At 44.9% G+C, this 21,098-nt stretch overlaps 1 protein-coding gene across 1 annotated transcript in view; it reads right to left on the reverse strand.

Moving 5' to 3' along the window:
- Positions 1-5,618: 5,618 nt before the first annotated feature.
- The window catches only part of LOC137370245 (probable G-protein coupled receptor 34), a 40,295-nt gene continuing 24,815 nt past the window's right edge, over positions 5,619-21,098 (reverse strand). The window contains exon 3 of the mRNA XM_068032619.1: positions 5,619-7,087. Within this exon, the coding sequence (XP_067888720.1) occupies positions 6,161-7,087 (927 nt within the window). The 3' untranslated portion in view covers positions 5,619-6,160. The remainder of the gene's footprint in view (positions 7,088-21,098) is intronic.

The raw sequence follows: 21,098 nt of genomic DNA on the forward strand, positions 1-21,098 counted from the left end.
GTTTCATCCGGGTGCTCCGGTTTCCTCCCACAGCCAAAGACTTGCAGGTTGATAGGTAAATTGGCCATTGTAAATTGCCCCTAGTGCAGGTAGGTGGTAGGAAAATGGTGTGGATGTGGCAGGGAATATGGGATTAATGTAGGATTAGTATAAATGGGTGGTTGTTGGTCGGCACAGACTAAAAAAGAGCGGCGCAGTGGTTAGCACCGCAGCTTCACAGCTCCAGGGACCCGGGTTCAATTCTGGGTACTGCCTGTACGGAGTTTGCAAGTTCTCCCTGTGGGTTTTCGCCGGGTGCTCCGGTTTCCTCCCACAGCCAAAGACTTGCAGGTGATAGGTAAATTGGCCATTACAAATTGCCCCTCGTATAGGTAGGTGGTAGGGGAATTGAGGAAAGGTGGGGATGGGGTAGGAATATGGGATTAATGTAGGATTAGTATAAATGGGTGGTTGATGGTCGGCACAGACTCGGTGGGCCGAAGGGCCTGTTTCAGTGCTGTGTCTCTAAATAAATTACAAGAAGTGGGGCTGATGGCTGATGATTGCACAATGTTTAACACCATTCACAACTCCTCAGATACTGAAGCAGTCTGTGCCCATGTGCAGCAAGACCTGGGCAACATTCAGGCATGAGCTGATAAGTGGCAAGTAACATTCGCGCCACACAAATGCCAGGCAATGACCATCTCCAGCAAAAGAGAATCTAACCATCTCCCCTTGACATTCAATGGCATTACGATTGCTGAATTCCCCAAGCATCAACATCCTGGGGGGTTACCATTGACCGGAAATTGAACTGGACCAGCCACATAAATAATGTGACTACAAGAGCAGGTCAGAGGCTAGGAATTCTGTGGCAGGTAACGCACCTCCTGACTCTCCAAAGGCTGTCACCATCTACAAGGCACAAGTCAGGAGTGTGATGGAATATTCTCCACTTGCCTGGATGTGTACGGCTTCAACAGAACTCAGGAAGCTCGTCAACATCCAGGACAAAGCAGCCCGCTTGATCGTTACCCCATTCACTACCTTAATGAGTCACTCCCTCCACCACCAACGTACAGCGGCAGCAGTGTGTACCATCTACAAGATGCACTGCAGCAACGCGCCAAGGCTCCTTAGACAGCACCTTCCAAACCCGTGACCTCGACCACCTAGAAAGACAAGGGCAGCAGATACATGGGAACACACCACCTGACTTGGAACTACATTGCTGTTCCTTCACTGTCGCTAGATTAAAATCCCTTCCTAACAGCACTGTGGATGTACATGGACTGCAGCGGTTCAAGAAGGCAGCTCACCACCACCTTCCCAGGGGCAATTAGGGATGGGCAATAAATGCTGGCCTAGCCAACGATGCCCATATCCCGTGAATGAATAAAAAAAAATTCACTCCATTAGGTTGGGCTTCTGGATTACTAGTCCAGTAGCATTACTATGCTAATATAATAAAAGCAAAATACTGCAGATGCTGGAAATCTGAAATAAAAACAAGAAATGCTGGAAATATGCAGCAGGTTTGGCAGCATCTGTGGAGGGAGAAGCAGAGTTAACGTTTCAGGTCAGTGACCCTTCATCAGAACATTACTATGCTATTCCCTTCAGGAACTTGAGAGGAAAGGATGGTTAGAGATTGGTTGGTGTAGATGTGTTTTGTGCAGAAAAGGTTGATAATGGTATTGAAAGAACGAGAGTCAGTGGCTGCAAAGAAACCATTGCTTATCAGCTGGGATGGGGAGGTGTGAGGATATAATGTTGTGTCTTCTGGAGTTGAGTGCAAGGAATTGTGATAGCAGTTGGTGGGTCTCATGGCTGAGATGAATTTGGAAATGGGAAGAAACCAGAGAAAGAGCAGGGTTCAATGTTGGAGTGAATGGGGAAAGCAAGGCTTGCAATTAAAAAGGGGCAGAGCAATTGCATCAATAGTTTTGAACTTGATGATTAAGAACTGCACGAGCGCACCACACTTGGTGGTTTGGGTGAGGGTGGGGAAGAATGATGGAGACAATAGCCTGGATGCAATGACCTGTGAGAGCAGAGGATGGGACAGTTGAGGCAGTAGCAGGTGGTATAGTCTGGTAGTCCTAATGAAGAGTGCTGAAGGGGGCAAAAGAGAAGCCTTGCATTAATTTTATGATGAATTCAAGTCTGGCATTGCAGCAAGAGAACATTTAAGAATAAGTTACATTTGTACAATGCCTTTAATATCGAAAAAAAGACCCAAGGAGCTTCATAGAAGCAGAAGGAAAAAATTGAGGTTGAGCCAGGAGAAGGAGATGAAGAAGGGTCTTAAAGGAGTAGAGGATGATGGGGTATAGGGATGGATTTTCAGAACTTGGGGTTCAGGTGACTGAAGACATGGCAGCGAATGGTGGGGCAAAAGGAGGGGAGGGATGCAAACAGGCTAAATTCAGTGATGGGGAGTTGGGGTGGAGATTGGAGAGATGGGTGGTTGTGAAGCTATGAGGGATTTAAGTACTAGGATGAGAATTTTATATTTGAGGGATTGTGGGACCAAGAGCCAATGTATGTCAGCAAGGACCAGAATCAGGAGTGAGCAGGGCTTGGTGTGGGCTAAGTTTTGGGCAGCAGAGCTTTGGATAAGATAAAGTTTATGGAAGGTGGAGGAAGGAAGGCCGCCCACAAAAGGATTGAAATAGTTGAGGCAGACGGTGAGAATTGAATAGATGAGTGTTTCACCAGCAAATGGACTGAGACAGGGGTAGACAATGATACAAGGGTACAAGTAGGCGGTCTTTGTGATGGAGAGGATGTGTAGTCAGAAGCCTGCCACATTACAAGGTTGTGAACAATCTGGTTTGGCCTGAGACAATGGCCAGGGAGGGAGATTATATCGGCGGTAAGGGTATGGAATTGGTGGCGGGGATGTTTGTTCATCATTGCTGGACAATGGATCTGCCTGGACTTTAAGAAGGAATTTGATAATATCCCACATCACAAACTGATTTGTAAAGTGTGTGGCCATTTGATAAATGACACAGCATTAGGCTGGGTTGTTGCGTGCCTGAAAGATAGGGAGAGAAAGGTTGGTGCATGGGAAGGTGTCAGTGGAAATTTTTATTTCAAAATGAAGTGTTGCATGAATTACATTACAGAAGATACAGAAATAAGTTAATACTGTGCTTGATCTTTTCATTGAAAACTGTCAGCGAGACATCGGCCGTCTCAATTTCTCTGACCGCCTCACTCACTCTAACCTGTCCCCCTCTGAACTTGCCGCACTCCGTTCGCTCAGATCTAACCCCGACATTATCATAAAACCCGCAGACAAGGGTGGTGCTGTTGTTGTCTGGTGTACCGACCTCTACCTTGCAGAGGCTCAGCGCCAACTCTCAGTCACTTCTTCCTACCTCCCCCCTGGACCATGACCCCACCACGGAACATCAAGCTACCGTCCACAGGACTGACCTCATCTCAAGGAAGAACCAGCGAGCCCTCAAACCATCCTGGTGGGGGATGAAGGCGTAAAGAGTTTGGACGTCCATAGTGAAGAGGAGGCGGTTGGGGCTAGGAAACTGGAAATGGTCAAAATGATGTAGGGCGTCAGAAGAGTCATGGATGTTGGTGGGAAGAGACCCTGCCTCTACAGCTTCCAAACTCATAGTCCCGCAACCCCGGACAGCCCACTTCTACCTCCTTCCTAAAATCCGCAAACAGGACTGTCCTGGGAGACCCATCGTTTCAGCCTGCTCCTGCCCCACTGAACTTATTTCTTCCTGTCTTGACTCTATCTTTTCTCCTCTGGTCCAGTCTCTTCCCACCTACATCCATGACTCTTCTGACACCCTACATCTTTTTGACAATTTCCAGTTTCCTGGCCCCCACTGCCTCCTCTTCACGATGGCGTCCAATCTCTTTACACCTTCATTCCCCACCAGGATGGTTTGAGGGATCTCCGCTTCTTCCTTGAACAGAGGCCCAACCAGTCCCCATCCACCACCACCCTCCTCCACCTGGTTGAACTTGTTCTCACATTGAACAACTTCTCCTTCAACTCCACTCACTTCCTTCAAGTAAAAGGTGTTGCTATGGGTACCCGCATGGGTCCTAGTTATGCCTGTCTTTTTGTGGTATATGTCAAACATTCCTTGTTCCAGTCGTACTCAGGCCCCCTCCCCCAACTGTTTTTCCAGTACATTGATGATTGTATCGGTGCCGTTTCCTGCTCCCGCCCCGAACTGAAAAACTTTATCGACTTTGCTTCCAAATTCCACCCTTCTCTCACCTTTACATGATCCATCTCCGACACTTCCCCTTCCCTTCCTCGACTTCTCTGTCTCTGTGTCTGGGGATAGGCTGTCTACTAATATTCATTATAAGCCCACTGACTCCCACAGCAACCCTACACTTCTTCACACCCTGCCCCCTGTAAGGACTCCATTCCATTCTCCGACGCATCTGCTCTGATGATGCAACCTTCCATGACAGCGCTTCTGATATGTCTTCCTTTTTCCTCAACCGAGGATTTCCCCCCACTGAGGTTGACAGGGTCCTCAACCGTGTCCGGCCCATTTCCCGCACCTCTGCCCTCACCCCTTCCCCTCCCTCTCAGAACTGCAACAGGGTTCCCCTTATCATCACTTTCCATCCCAACAGCCTCCACATCCAAAGGATCATCCTCCACCAGTTCCACCATGTCCAGCGTGATGCCACTACCAACCGTATCTTCCCCTCCCCTCCCCTGTCAGCATTCCGAAGGGATCGTTCCCTCCGCGACACCCTGATCCAATCCTCCATTGCCCCCACCACCTCGTCCCCTTCCCTTGGCACCTTCTCATGTAATCGCAGGAGGTGTAATACCTGCCCATTTACCTCCTCTCTCCTCACTATCCCAGGTCCCAAACACTCCTTTCAGGTGAAGCAGCGATTTACTTGTACTTCTTTCAGTTTAGTATACTGTATTCGCTGCTCACAATGCGATCTCCTCTACACTGGGGAGACCCAAACGCTTTGTGGAACATCTCCACTCAGTCCGAAAGCACCTCCCCAAGCTTTTGGTTGCTTCTCATTTCAATACAACCCCCTGCTCTCATGCCCACATCTCTGTCCTGTGCTTGCTGCAGTGTTCCAGTGAACATCAACGCAAGCTCGAGGAACAGCATCTCATTTACCGATTAGGCACACTACAGCCTGCCGGACTGAACATTGAGTTCAATAATTTCAGAGCATGACGGGCCCCCCTTTTTTATTTTTAGTTTTTTTTTCTTTTGTCTTTTCATTTTATTGTAGTTTGTTTTATCATTCATTTCATTTTGCCATGTGCCTGCCCACTGTTTTTTTTCATGTTTATGCTGTTAGCCAGGGCTGTTCAGTTTTCTGTCAATTAATACCCTCTCTGCACTAACGTTTTGTCTTTCAGCACACCATTAACATACCCTTTGCTTTTGCTCCATGACCTTCTGGTCAGTTATTCTCTGTGACCCTCTGTCCTATCAACGCCTTTTCCTTTGTTATTTCTTGCACAACCCCTGCTTTATTTGTTTGAAACATATTACATTTCTAACCTTTGCCAGTTCGGATGAAAGGCGACTGACTTGAAGCGTTAACTCTGCTTCTTTCTCCACAGATGCAGCCAGACCTGCTGAGTATTTCCAGCATTTTTTTGTTTTTATTTAAGTTAATACTGTACATCAGAATCCATTATTACATATGCTTCTTTGGAGAACACCAAATGCATCTAGCTTCAGGTAATTCAGTGGGAATGTAGAAGTACCTGTATGAGCTCTTCTATCACCAAATCAAATCCAGCTTTTCCAACAGAGAGGATCGAACAGAGTACAATATTAAACTCACATCAGTAACATTTAAATGATTCAAACAAGATGTGTTTAATCTTTGACAAAAATGTTGCTGTAGGCATTTGAAATGATAATGGTCTTCTCTTTGGTTTTTTTAATTCTCAGCTGCCCTTGATCCCAAATTCATACCTGCACTAGCAATTTACTGTTAAGAACCCAACTAGGTTCCATAAATAATGGAAATAGCAAGGCAATGAATAGACGTATGTTTCTAAACTTTTTTTTTAAATGGTTTGTTATAGGAAAGTATGGGAAGTTAAACTTGCCCAAAAGAAGCAGTTCAAATAATTACATACAGTTTACAATTTTAATGAACAACTGGCTCATCATTTGCTAAATTTTTAAAAGGAATACCATATCCAAAAAATTAACAAATCAAAACAACTCATTCCTGTTATGGATAAACCTATTTCATTAACTGAATGCATACTTGGTGAATTTCCCTTAGATCCTTTAATGTAATATATTCTGAATCCAAGATATGGAACAAAAAACATAAACATTATCAATATGAATGCCAATGTCTTTAATTGGGCACGAAAGACTTGATGCACACACGTCTGCGAGCCATGCTTGACAGCCAGATTTAACATTATGCCTATCTGGCAGATAAGCATAATGATAACTGTACATATTGTTGGATAGATTAAAATGTAGTTGACTATCCTCACAGATGTTGATGAAATTTCAGCTTCGAAGCAAAAACACAGATTTTCATCATATTTATGGTTAACACCATAATTATTGAAAAATATTGGGAAAATAACCACAGTCACCACAAACCACAGTACTACACTGAGCACTAAAGCATTACACAGTCTGTGAACCTTTGGATTCTCCCTCTTTTGAAAGACATTAATAAATCTTGTGGTGATGATGATCACATAAAATACAAAGGTCAAGTATATGTGAATGTGTATGACAGCACTGACCAGCTTACAGAAAACTAACCCAAACTTCCATTGTCTCATCACATAGTAAGAAATGCGAAATGGCACAGTTATAAGAAAAATTACATGTGCTACTGAAAGATTGATAATGATAAATGACTTTGAATTCTTGTCGCTCTTCAGTAACCGATGTATCGTAACACAGGCTCCAATAATTCCTCCCACAAACACAATAGAGTACAGTCCTATTAAAGCAGACTTGTACTCATCATGTAAACAGCTTTGTGTTTGATTGCAGTCTGAAGAATTGCAAGGGCTTTCTGTAAACACTGCCGGTTGTTCTGTCATTTCTGTAGCTGATGTAGTTTGTTGTCCAGCCTTAATTAAAACAAAAGTTCTTAAGTTTATCAATATAGCAATACATTCACAGACAATATACTCATACCAAGGTAAGTTCTCAATCTTCACCCAAAAGTATAGTGTTTAGTACAAGTTTTAGCTCACCACTATGCCTCAACGTAATCATAACACCTGAGCACATCTTTTGAGAACATCTCAAAGCATTCTAGCTAAATTGGATTACTTTGAAATGCAGTTACTGTTATATAGACACTGCCAGCATTTTGTACAAGTTAAGATCTTAAAAATACCAGAGATGAATAATCAAATAAAAATTAAGAAATAATAAAAACCGAAAATGCTGAAAGCACTCAGTAGGTTAGTCAGCATCCGTGGTGAAAAATAAGGTAGCATCTGAAATTTCAACTTGTCGATTTTCTCTATTGGACTAACTAACTTTGTTTCCAGCATTTTCTATATTTCTATAGAATAACCAGTTAGTTACGTTGAAGCTGGGACCACTCCCTGCTCTTTTCTGGTGCAGTGGGATCCTTGCCATCCATCTGAACTAATGGAGCAGGCAGATGGGCCTTGCTTTTATTGAATGACAATCCAGCATTCCCAGTGTACTGACCTGGAGTTTCAGCATGGATTATCTGCTGAATTCTTGGTATGAGGCATTTGCAACCATGTTCACTCACAAGGGCCGAGGCGATGTTCCATCTTAGCCTCCTCCTGAGGTCCCCAGCATCAAAGATGCTCAGTCATCAGCCAATTTGATTCGCTCCACGTGATATCTAGAAATGGCTGAACACAATGGATACAGCAAAGGCAATGGGCCTTGACAACATCCTTGCTGTAGTACTGAAAACTTGTGCTCCAGAACTAGCAGCAACCCGAGTCGGACTGTTCCCGTACATTTACAAAACTGACATCGACACAACAATGTGAAAAATTGCACAGGTATGTCCTAACTACAAAAAGCAGGACAAATTCAATCCAGTCAATTACTACACCATCGGTCCACTCTCAATCATCAGCAAAATGATGGAAGATGTCATTGACAGTGCTATCAACTAGCACTTACTCAAAAATAACCTGATACCGAAGCTCAGTTTGCATACTGCCAGGGCCGCTTAGCTCCAGATCTTGTTACAGCTGGGAAGGCAATGGCATAGTGGTAATGTCACTGGACTAATAATCCAGAGGCCTAGGCTACTGCTCTGGGGACATGGCTTCGAATCCCACCACGGCAGTTGGTGGAATTTGAATTTAATTAATAAATCTGGAATTAAAAGCTAGTATAATGGTGACCATGAAACCATTGTTGATTGTTGTAAAAACCCATCTGGTTCACTAATGTCCTTTATGAAAGGAAATTTGCTGTCCTTACCTGGTCTGGCCTACATGTGACTCCAGACTCCAATGTGGTTGACTCTTAAATGCCCTCTGAAATGGCCTAGCAAGCCACTCAGTTGTATCAAAAGCACTACAAAGTCTAAGAAGAGGAATGAAACCGGATGGACCACCTGGCATCGACCTAGGCATTGGAAACAACAACAGCAAACCCAACCCTGTTAGCTCTGCAAAGTCCTCCGTACTAACATCTGGGGGCTTGCGCCAAAATTGGGAGAGCTGTCACACAGACTAGTCAAGCAACAGCCTGACATAGTCATACTCACGGATTCATACCTTACAGACAATGTCCCAGACACCACCATCACCATCCCTGGGTATGTCCTGTCCCACCGGCAGGATAGACCCACAGGAAGTGGCAGCACAGTGGTATACAGTCGGGAGAGAGTTGCCCTGGATGTCCTCAACATTGACTGCGCCCCCAAGAAGTCTCATGGCCTCAGGTCGAACATGGGCAAGGAAACCTCCTGCTGATTACCACCTACTGCACACCTTCCCCCCCCCCCCCCCGCCCCCCGGCATCAGCTGATGAATCATTGCTTCCCCCTGTTGAATACCAATTGGAAGAAGCACTGAGGGTAGCAAAGGCACAGAATGCACTCTGGGTGAGAGACTTCAATGTCCATCACCAACAGTGGCTAGGGAGCACCACTGCTGACCGAGCTGGCCGAGTCGTAAAGGACACAGCTGCTAGACTGCATCTGTGGCAGGTGGGAGGGAAACAACAAGAGGGAAGGAAACCTACTTGACCTGGTCCTCACCAATCTGCCTGTTGCAGGTGCATCTGATCATGACAGTATTGGTAGGAGTGACCATCGCACAGTCCTTGTGGAGACAAAGTCCCATCTTCACATTGAGGATACCCACCATCGTGTTGTGTGGCACTACCACTGTGCTAAATGGAATAGGTTCAGAACAGATCTAGCAACTCAAAACTGGGTATCTAAGAGGTGCTGTGGGCCATCAGCAGCAGCAGAATTGTATTCAACCATAATCTGTAACCTCATGGGCCGGCGCATCCCCCACTATACCATGATTATCAAGATGGGGAACCAACCCTGTTTGAATGAAGAGCATAGGAGGGTATGCCAGGAGCAGCATCTGGCATACCTCAAAATGAGGTGTCAGCCTTGTGAAGCTACAACGCAGGACTACTTTTCTCTCAGAGGGTCGTGAGTCTTTGGAATTCTCTTCCTCAAAAGGCGGTGGAAAAAGAGTCTTTGAATATTTTTAAGGCAGAAGTAGATAGATTCTTGTTAATCAAAGGGGTGGAAGGTTATCGGGGGTAAGTGGAAATGTGGAGTAATCAGTTCAGCCATGAACTTATTGAATGGCGGAGCAGGCTCGAAGGGCCAAGTGACCTACTCCTGCTCCTAATTCGTATGTTCGTATGCCAAACAGCAGAAGCAGCATGTGATAGACAGTGCTAAGTGATCGCAAAACCAATGGATCAGATCTAAGCTGTGCAGTCCTGCCACATTCAGTCCTGAATGGTGGTGGACAATTAAACAACTAACAGGAGGAGGAGGCTCCAAAAATACGCCCATCTTCCAGAATGGGGGAGCCCAGCACATCAGTATAAAAGCATTTGCATCCATCTTCAGCCAGAAGTGCCGAGTGGATGATCCATCTCAGCCTCCTCCTAAGGTCCCTAGCATCACAGATGCCAGTCTTCAGCCAATCCGATTCACTCCACGTGGTATCAAGAAATGGATGAAGGTACTGGATGCTGCAAAAGCTATGGGCCCTGACATTATGCCAGCAATAGTACTGAAGACTTGTGCTCCAGAAATAGCTGCGCCCCTAGCCAAGCTGTTCCAGCACAGCTACAACACTGGCACCTACCTGACAATGTGGAAAATTGCCCAAGTATGCCCTGTACACAAAAAGCAGGACAAATCCAACGCCACCAATACTGCCCTATCAATCTACTCTTGATCATCAGCAAAGTGATGGAAGGTGTTGTTGACAGTGCTATCAAGCGGCACATGCTCAGCAATAACCTGCTCACTGACGCTCAGTTTGGGTTCTGCCGGGCCCGCTCAGTTCCTGACATCATCACAGCCTTGGTCCAAACCTGGACAAAAGAACTGAAAACTCCAGAGCTGTGATGAGAGTCACTGCCCTGGACATCATTATACTGGAAAATAGCAAATGTAACTCCTTTATTCAAAAAGGGAGGGAGATAGAAAGCAGGAAACTACAGGCCAGTTAGGTTAACATCTGTCATAGGGAAAATGTTAGCTATTATTAAAGGTATTATAGCAGGGCACTTAAAAAATTTCAAGATAATCAGAGTCAACATGGCTTTGTGAAAGGGAAATCATGTTTAACCAATTTATTGGTGTTCTTTGAAGAAGTAACGTGCTGTGGATAAAGGGGAACCGGTGGATGTACTGTACTTAGATTTCCAGAGGGCATTTGTTAAGGTGCCACATCCAAGGTTATTTTGGAAAATAAATCTTATGGTGTAGGGGGTAACATATTGGCATGGATAGAAGATTGCCTAGCTAACAGGAAACAGAGAATAGGCATAAATGGGTCATTTTCTGGTTAGCAAGATGTAACGAGTGGTGTGCCGCAGGGATCAGTGCCGGAACCTCAACTTTTCACAATTAATATAAATGACTTGGATGAAGATACCGAAGGTATGGTTGCTAAATTTGCTCATGACATAAAGATAGGTAGGAAAGTAGTTGTGAAGAGGGCATAAGGAGACTACAAAGGGATATAGATAGGTTAAGTGAGTGGGCAAACATTTGGCAAATGGAGTATAATCTGGGAAAGTGTGAAATTGTCCATTTTGGCAGGAAGGATAAAAATGAAGCATATTACCTAAATGGTGAAAGATTGCAGAGCTCTGAAATGCAGTGGGATCTGGGTGACCTAGTGCATGAATCGCAAAAGATTAGTATGCAGGTTCAGCAAGTAATTAGGAAAGCTAATAGAATGTTATTGTTTATTGCGAGGGGAATTGAATACAAAAGTAGGGAGGTTATACTTCAGTTATACAGGGCATTGGTGAGACCACATCTGGAGTACTGTGTATAGTATTGGTCTCCATATTTAAGGAAGGATATAAATGTGTTGGAAGCAGTTCAGAGAAGGTTTACTAGACTGATAGCTGGAATGGGTGCGTTGTCTTACGAGGAAAGGTTGCCCAGGCTAGGCTTGTATCCGCTGGAATTTAGAAGAGTAAGAGGCGAGTTGATTGAAACATATAAGATACTGAGGGATCTTGACAGGGTGGATGTGGAAAGGATGTTTTCTCTTCTGGGAGAATCTAGAACTAGGGGTCACTGTTTAGAAATAAAGGGCCATCCATTTAAGACAGAGATGAAGAGAAATTGTTTCTTTCAGAGGGTTGTGAGTCTTTGGAATTCTCTTCCTCAAAAGGCAGTGGAAGCAGAGTCTTTGAATATTTTTAAGGCAGAGGTAAATAGATTCTTGATAAGCAAGGGGATTATTCTTGTTGAGGTTGAGGTTATAGTCAGATCAGCCATGATCTTGTTGAATAGCAGAGCAGACCTGAGGGGCCAACTGGCCAATTCTTGCTCCTAATTCAAATGTTCATATGTTCGTATGTATCATACTGCATTTCACTGAGTGTGGCATCAAGGAGCTCTAGCAAAACTGGATTCAATGGGAATCGGGAAAAGTCTCTGCTGGTTGGAGTCATACCTAGCACAAAGGAAGATGGTTGTGGTTGTTGAAGGTCAATCATTTCAGTCCCAGGACATCACTGCAGGAGTTCCTGAGGGTAGTGTCCTAGGCCCAACCATCTTCAGCTGCTTCATTAATGACCTTCCCTCCATCATAAGGTCAGAAATGGGGATATTCGCTGATGATTGCACAATGTTCAGTACCATTCGCGACACCTCAGGTACTGAAGCAGCCCATGTCCATATGCAGCAAGACCTGGACAACATCCAGGCACAGGCTGATAAGTGGCAAGCATTATTTGCGCCACACAAGTGCCAGGCAATGACCATCTCAAACAAGAGAGAATCTAACCTTCTCCACTTAATGTTCAATGGCATTACCATTGCCAAATCCCCCACTATCACAGAATGGTTACAGCGCAGAAGGATGCCATTCGGCCCATCATGTCCGCATCATGAAAGAGCAATTACCCTGCCTTCTCTCCGTAACCCTGCACATTCTTCCTTTTCATATTGTCTAATTCCCTTTTGAATACTTCAATTAAACCTGCCTCCACCACACTCTCAGGCAATGCATTCCAGACCTTAATGACTCGCTACATGAAAAAGTTTTTCCTCATGTCACTTTTGCTTCTCTTACCAAATACTTTCAATCTGTGCCCTCTCGTTCTCGATCCTTTCACGAGTGGGAACAGTTTCACTGTATCTCCTCCGTCCAGAACCCTCATGATTTTGAATACTTCTATCAAATCACCTCTTAGACTTCTCTTCTCCAAGGAAAACAGTCCTAACTTCTCCAATCTATCTTCATACCTGAAATTCCTCATCCCTGGAACCATTCGTATGAATCTTTCCTGCACTCTCTCCAATGCCCTCACGTCTTTCCTCAAGTGCGGTGCCCAGAATTGGACGCAATACTCCAGTTGAGCCCGAACTAGCGTCTTATGCAAGTTCAACATAACTTCCTTGTTCTTGTACTCCGTGCCCCTATAAATAAAGCCCAGGATACTGTATGCTTTATTAACTAATCTCTGACCCTGTCCTGCCGCCACCAATGACTTATGCACTTATACACCTAGGTCCCTCTGCTCCTGCACCCCCTTTCGAATTGTACGCTTTATTTTCTATTGTCTCTCCATGTTCTTCCTACCAAAATGAATCACTTCACAATATCAATATCCTGGGGGTTACCATTGACTAGAAACTGAACTGGACCAGCCGCATAAATACTGTGGCTGCAAGAGCAGGTTTGTTGGGAATTCTGCAAAGAGTAACTCACCAACTGACTCCCAAAGCCTGTTCACCATCTACAAGGCACAAGTCAGAAGTGTGATGTAATATTCTCCACTTGCCTGGATGGGTGCAGCTTCAACAACACTCAAGAAGCTCAGCATCATTCAAGACAAGCCAGCCTGCTTGATTGGCACGCCATCCACCACCATCAACATTCACTCCCTTCACCATGGCAGCAGTGTGTACCATATGCAAGATGCACTGCAGCAAGTCACCAAGGCTCCTTCTACAGCATCTTCCAAACCTGTGACCTCTACCACCTAGAAGGACAAGGGCAGCAAATCCATGGGAACACCACCACCTGCAAGTTCTCCACCATCCTGACTTGGAACAATATCAGTGTTCTTCGCTGTCGCTGGGTCAAAATCCTGGAACTCCCTTCCTAACAACACTGTTGGTGTACCTACATCTCAAGGACTGCAGCAGTTTAAGAAGCAGCTAACCACCACCTTCTTAAGGGCAATTAGGGATGGACGATAAATGCTGGCCTGGCCAGCGATGCCCACATCCCATGAACAAATTAAAATAAAAGCCTTGATCCAAACATGGACAAAAGGGCTGAACTCAAGAGGTGAGGTGAGAGTGAATGCCCTTGACATCAAGGCAGGATTTGACCAAGTATGGCATCAAGGAGCCTGAGCAAAATTGAAGTCAATGGGAATCAGGGGGAAAACTCTCCACTGGTTGGAGTCAGACCTAATACAAAGGAAGATGATTGTGGTTATTCGAGGTCAATCATCTCAGCCCCAGGGTAGTGTCCCAGGCCCAACCATCTTCAGCTGCTTCATCATTGAGCTTCCCTCCATCATAAGGTCAGAATTGAGGATGTTCGCTAATGATTGCACAATGTTCAGTGCCATTCACAATTCCTCAGATACTGAAGCAGTCCGTGCCTGCCTGCAGCAAGACCTGGACGACATTCAGGCTTGGGCTGATAAGTGGCAAGTAACATTCACGCAACACAAGTGCCAGGCAATGACCATCTCCAACAAGAGAGAATCTAAACAACTCCCCTTGACATTCTATGGCATTACCATCGCTGAATCCCCCACTATCAACATCCTGGGGGTTACAATTGACCAGAAACAGGACTGGACCAGCCATATAAATACTGTAACTACAAGAGCAGGTCAGAGGCTGGGAATTCTGCAGTGAACTCACCTCCTGACTCCCGAATGCCTGTCTACCATCTACAAGGCACAAGTCAGGAGTGTGATGGAATAATCTCCACTTGCTTGGATGGGTGCAGTTCCAAATCAAGAAGCTCGACACCATCCAAAACAAAGCAGCCCGCTTGATTGGCTCCCCATCCACCACCTTCAACATTCACTCCCTTTACCACCGACGCACAGTGGCAGCAGTGTGCACCATCTACAAGATGCACTACAGCAACTCACCAAGGCGCCTTCAACTGCACCTTCCAAACCCACAACCTCCCCCACACAGAAGGAAAAGGGCAGCAGACGCATGGGAACATCACCACCTGCAAGTTCCCCTCCAAGCCACACACCATCCTGACTTGGAACTATATTGCCATTCCTTCACTGTCACTGGGTGAAAATCCTGGAACTCCCTTCCTAACAGCACTGTGGGTGTACCTACACTCCAAGGACTGCAGCAGTTCAAGAAGGCAGCTCACCACCACCTTCACAGGAGCTATTAGGGATGGGCAATAAATGCTGGCCTAGCCAGCGATGTATAGATCCCATGAAGCAATAAGCAAAAAATACTTCAAGTGCCTAGCCAAGTGCATTTAAAATGCAATGAGGGTTTCTGCCGCGATCATCCTTTCAGTCAATGAGTTTCTGACGGTCACCACCCTCTGGGTGAAAGGATTTCTCAACTTCCCTCTCATCCTTCTACAAATTACTTTAAATCTCTGCTCACTGCTTAATGACCTCTCTACTAAGGGGTCCCTCAGGAGTGATGGGGAAATTCACATCCATCAGACTTTCTGTCACATCACAGATACTTAGCCTTGATGAGAGCGTTAATTTAATAATGCAAAGAGTACAATTTAATTTAGCATCCAAGCTTACTGATTCACCAAAATTAACCCAAATTTTCAGAAAGTGCACTCTTGGGTGAAGAGTTCAGTGAATTCATAATACTTATGAAAATTAATGGCTTGAAAAACTGAGAGTGTCCCAGATTGTTGGACACGGGAACGTCTCCACCTACTTCCACAACCTGTGTTCCCATTGAGTGAATATCTATCCCACTATTCTCTGCTTCCACATCCAACATTGTTAAAGTCGAGAACATGAAACTTCCTAACGTTACGTGATTCTTCTAGAGGCCTTTTTTCCAACTGACATGCAACACATTACTTCTGCAGTAATGCAACACAATTCTGATATTTTGTCTGGAAATCACAACTGCCTTTGAACCTATTAACTTTGGTGAAGCCCTGACAAAAACCATGCATTCAACAACAATCAGCCAGTCTGGGAGCATCTGTGGAAAGAGAAACAGAGTTAACAGTTCAGGGTTGATGACCTTTTGTTAGAACTTACAAAAGTAATGGTGTAACAGGTTTAAAGCAAGCACAGAGGCAGAAAAAGGGAGGGGAGGAAAAGAACAAAGGAGAAGGTCTGTGATCGGGTGGAAGGCAGGAAAGATTAAATAACAAAAGGGATGATGGTGCAAGGTGAAAGGTGATGGTAATTGGGCAAGTAAAGAAACAAAAGATGGGTCTAGAGGAGGTGGAGATGGGAATAGCAGAATCATTACCAACAGCTGCTGTCTGAAAAGAAATGAGGAAGAGGTTCTGATCTGAAATTGGTGAACACAATCTTGAGTTCAGAAGGCTGCAAAATGCCTAATCAAAAGATGCAGTGCTAATTCTCGAGCTTATGTTGAGCTGCATTAGAATAGTGTAGGAGGCCAAGGACAGAAAGATCCGAGTTGGAGTGGGGCAGAGAATTAAAGTGGCAGGTGACTTGAAACTCGGGGCCACGTGGACTGAATGGAGATGTTCCACCAAGTAGTCACCGAATCTGCATTTGCACTCCTCAATGTAGAGGAGACCGCAATGACCAGTCAATACGGTATACTAAATTGAAAGAAGTCCACGTAAATTGGTGTTTCACCTGGCAGGAGTATTTAGGGCCCTGGATGGGGGAAAGGGAGGAGATAAAAGGGCAGGTGTTGCATCTCCTGCACTTACATGGGAAGGTGCTGAGGCAAAGGGAACAGGTGTTAGGGGTGATTGAAGAACAGAGCAAGGTGTCACACAAGCAATGGTCCCTACGGAATGCTGAAGGTTGGGGGGTGGGGGAAGGTGTGTTTGTTGGTGGCATTGCACTGGAGGTGGCGGAAATGGCAGAAGGTGATCCATTAAATGTGCAGGCTGGTGCAAGGTGGGAAGTAGGGGAAGGATGGAGTGCAGAATTATGGGAAATAGAACAGACACAGTTGAGGGCCCTGTCAACCAAGATGGAGAGGAATCCTCAGTTCAGGAAATTGGAAGACATATTGGAAGCACTTGTATGAAAGGTTGCATTGTCAGAACAGATGCAATGGAAATGGAGAAACTGGGAGAATGAATTAAAGTCCTTACAGAAAGCAGGGTGGGAGGAAGTGTAGTCAAGGTAGCTGTGAGAGTCAGTGGGCTTGTATTGGACATTAGTCAGTAGCCTAGCCGCAGAAATGGAGACAGAGAAGTCAAGAACGGAAAGGGAGAGTCAGAGATGGACTATGTGAAGCTGAGGGGTAGAAATTTGAAGCAAAGTTGATGAAATTTTCCAGTTCGCAGCGAAAGCAGGAAATGGCACCAGTACAGTCATCGATGTACTGGAAAATGAGGATAGGGAGAGGCCCTGAGTAGAATAAAAAATGTTCCATATATCCCCTGAAAAGGCAGGAATAAATAGGACCCATACAAGGTTTCCACAGCAACAATTTTATTTGGAGGGACGGGATGGAGTCAAAGGAAAAGTTATTCAACGTGCGAAAAATTTTAGCCAGATGGAGGAAGTTGGTAGTGGATTTTTTTTTTTGTTCATGGGATATGGGTGTCGCTGCCTAGGCCAGCATTTATTGCCCATCCCGAGTTGCCCTTGAACTGAGTGGCTTGCTAGGTCATTTTAAGAGTCAACCACATTTCTGTGGATCTGGAGTCACATGTAGGCCAGACCAGGTAAGGACAGCAGATTTCCTTCCCTAAAGGGCATTTGTGAACCAAATGGGTTTTTTAACGACAATCGACAATGATTTCATGGTCACCATTAGACTAGCTTTTTTAATTCCAGATTTATTGAATTCAAATTTCACCATCTGCCGTTGTGGGAATCAAATCCTTGTCCCCAGAGCACTAGCCCGGACTTCTGGATTACTAGTCCAGTGACATTGCCACTGCCTCCACTTGGATGGTGACTGGTCGATCCGCCATTTAAGGGAGAAATAGAGAGCCCTCAGGCCATTCTGGTGGGGGTGGAGATGTAGTGGGATTGGATGTCCATGGTGAAAAGAAGATTGTTAGGGCCAGGAAACTATTAAAGTCGAAAAGGCATCGGAGGAGTCATGGATGTTTGTGGAAAGAACCTGGACAAGGGGAGAAAAAATAGATAGGAAGAAATCAGCTCAGTGGGTGCAGGAACAGGCTGAAATGATCAATTTACCAGAGCAGTCCTGTTTGTGGATCTTGGGAAGGAGGGAGAAGTGGTCTGTACAAGGTTGGAGGACTGTGATGTTGGAATCGTGGAGGGAAGATCTCTAGCGGAGATGAGGTCAGTGATTGTCTTGGAAACAATGGTTGGATGTTTGGTGGTGGGGTCATGGTCTGGAGGAGGTAGGAGTAAGTGTCAGAGAGTTGACTTTCAGCCTCTGCTAGGTAGAGGTCAGTTTGCCCAACAGCAAATGCACCACTGTTGTCAGCAGCTTTAATGACAATATTGGGGTTGGACCTGAGAGAACAGAAACCTGCAAGTTCAGAGGGAGACAGGTTAGAGTGATTGAAGGGAGCAGAGAAATTGTGACGGCCGATATCACACCAATGGTTGTCAATTAAAAGATCTGCAGAGAGTAAGAGACCAGCAGAAGTAGTCAAGGTGGAATGAGGATTCTGAAGATGGAAGATGGTCCAGTGTCCAGGGGGGAGGGGGGACAGATTCCTTGTATAAGAATCCTGGGAAATTCCTATTTTGGGTTTTCTTGCTAATTAATGAAAACTAACTCAAATACTATGGCTGTACACTTTAACTTAGTTGTTATACTGAATCTTATTCTGAGCTATATTTTTTCCTATTTGTAATACACTCTGGGTAAAAGAGACTGAGAGATGCCTTGATGGGGAATTGTGGTTTGGGCTTTCGTTCATCAAGTGTTTTGACCCTAAATGTTTTGAAAGGGACCAAATCGCAAAAATGTAAATTTCATCAGAAATATGGCAGTGTGCAAACAGGGAGCCTGCTGCTTGAAAACTAAAAGATAAACACCTTAGCAAAATTTCAGAGGCCCAGATAGAGGGCAGGAAATCCTAGCCAAGACACCTGGGTGCCAAGGCACTAGCATTGAAATGAACCTGATAGAAGCCTGAGTGTGGGAAGCCAGAAATCTTGAGAATCTGACCTGGTTTTGGTGTGGAGTAGGATAAATGACATCTTTTGTAATTGGGCCGTTCAAATAATAGCGAGGTAATGATTGGGTTAAATCAGATTCCATTGGCTTTGCTGTATAAAGAAAGTATAGGAGGAGATTCCTGGAGCACAGAAATTGTAGACGTATTGCATTGACTGACATAGTGGTACCTGGGGCACAACCAAGGAGTAGTTATGTGGAGATTACGTTCCAGGGCGTAATGCTGTTTTTCTTTGATACTACTGATATATGTGGGGTCTTACTGATACTAAATAAAATATAACCACTGTCACCAATATGGATTATCAGTTCAAATCATTTTAGAACTTAAGAATAAGGGTTAAAGGGTGAATTGACACTGATACCCCAAATTCCAACACTGCCCAAAAATGTGGATGCAAAGGCAAAGGCAATGGAGGCAGAGGAAGAGCTTAGCACTGTGTCAAGCTTGAAATTCATTGTGGTGGGGCGTAAGGGGATGAAACCTTTTGTCGCGAACACGTCTTATGCCGAATGATGATTTTTTTTTAAGCCATCGGCTGGAAACCTGAATTAAATTTTTTAAAAAGGAAAAGGAACAGATAAAAGGACTGCTAACAGCTAAAATGGCCACCAAAGTATGCATCAAAATTCCCTGCATTCTAATGCATCAAGGTGGAGTTGAATTGTCTGGCTAGTCCCCTCCAGAATAATGACTTAGGAAATTTTGAATGAATCACCTGGCCAGTCTCTATTAACAGGACATTTAAGGCAATCACTTGGGACATTAAACTGGTGGAGAAGAGCCACTCAAACGCAATCACTGAACAATGGGACCCTGATTGACAGAAGGGAATTCCTAGACATGAACTAATTAAGTTGCAAGAGAAAATATGCACTGAGCCATCATGTGACAAGCCTACCATCTATGTGCTTTATCCTGTTTTTTTCTCTCTCTGCAGACAGGCAAGCAACTGGACATTGATCACAGGAGACCCAAGTGGGGTGTCCCCCTTTCTCTCCCTCTCTGTCTCTCCAGGCCACCATGCAAGTTTCGAACCCTGACTGCTGGCTGTAACCACCTAGGTCTACCACTGTGGCAGACAGAGACCCCATGAAGGAACTCATCCGCATCACAGTTTCCAGAAGGACCTCTGAATCTGCTGTCCACATCTACAAGCCAGAAGCCTCAGGACCACCACGTTCAACTGGAAGCCAACCGAGTTACCAAACACCACAGACTGTATACCCCTTTTATTGCTCTGGACTCTAATCCAACCAATCTATCCTTCCCCATTCAGTAACTTATTTGTATGTGTGTGTATGTGAAAGTTGGAGTGTAGTGTATTATTTTACTGAGATCTGTTTAAGTGCAATAAAGCTTACCTCTTTCATTGTTAAACGCAAGAAAACCTGTCTGATTGATTCTATTAGCATATAAATAGTTAAGCGCTCACTGAATTGGCAAGCACATTCACTTTAAAAAGAAACAAACCCTGTTGTGGGCACATATGGAGAGGGACAAGAGGGGAGCTTTTTGATCCCTCTTAGTTTAGTTTAGTTTAGAGATACAGCACTGAAACAGGCCCTTCGGCCCACCGAGTCTGTGCCGACCCATTTATACTAATCCTACACTAATCCCATATTCCTACCAAACATCCCCACCTGTCCCTATATTTCCCTACCACCTACCTATACTAGTGACAATTTATAATGGCCAATTTACCTACCAACCTGCAAGTCTTTTGGCTTGTGGGAGGAAACCAGAGCACCGGGAGAAAACCCACGCAGACACAGGGAGAACTTGCAAACACCACACAGGCAGTACCCAGAATTGAACCCGGGTCGCTGGAGCTGTGAGGCTGCAGTGCTAACCACTGCGCCTGATCATAACACTGTTGTGAGGACTGAACATTCGGGGTCAGTGGGGATCCTGGCAAGGTGTACAAAATTATGAGGGGCCTAGATAGAGTAGACAGGAGGGACCTGTTTCCCCTAGCGGAGAGGTCAATTACCAGGGAGCACTGATTTAAGGTCATTGGTGGAAGGATTAGAGGCGACATGAGGAAAAGCTTTTTAACCCAGAGGGTGGGGGGTGTCTGGAATTCACTGCCAGAAAC

The sequence above is a fragment of the Heterodontus francisci genome, chromosome 5 (assembly GCF_036365525.1).
Source record: "Heterodontus francisci isolate sHetFra1 chromosome 5, sHetFra1.hap1, whole genome shotgun sequence".
In the NCBI taxonomy this organism is placed as follows: domain Eukaryota; kingdom Metazoa; phylum Chordata; class Chondrichthyes; order Heterodontiformes; family Heterodontidae; genus Heterodontus; species Heterodontus francisci.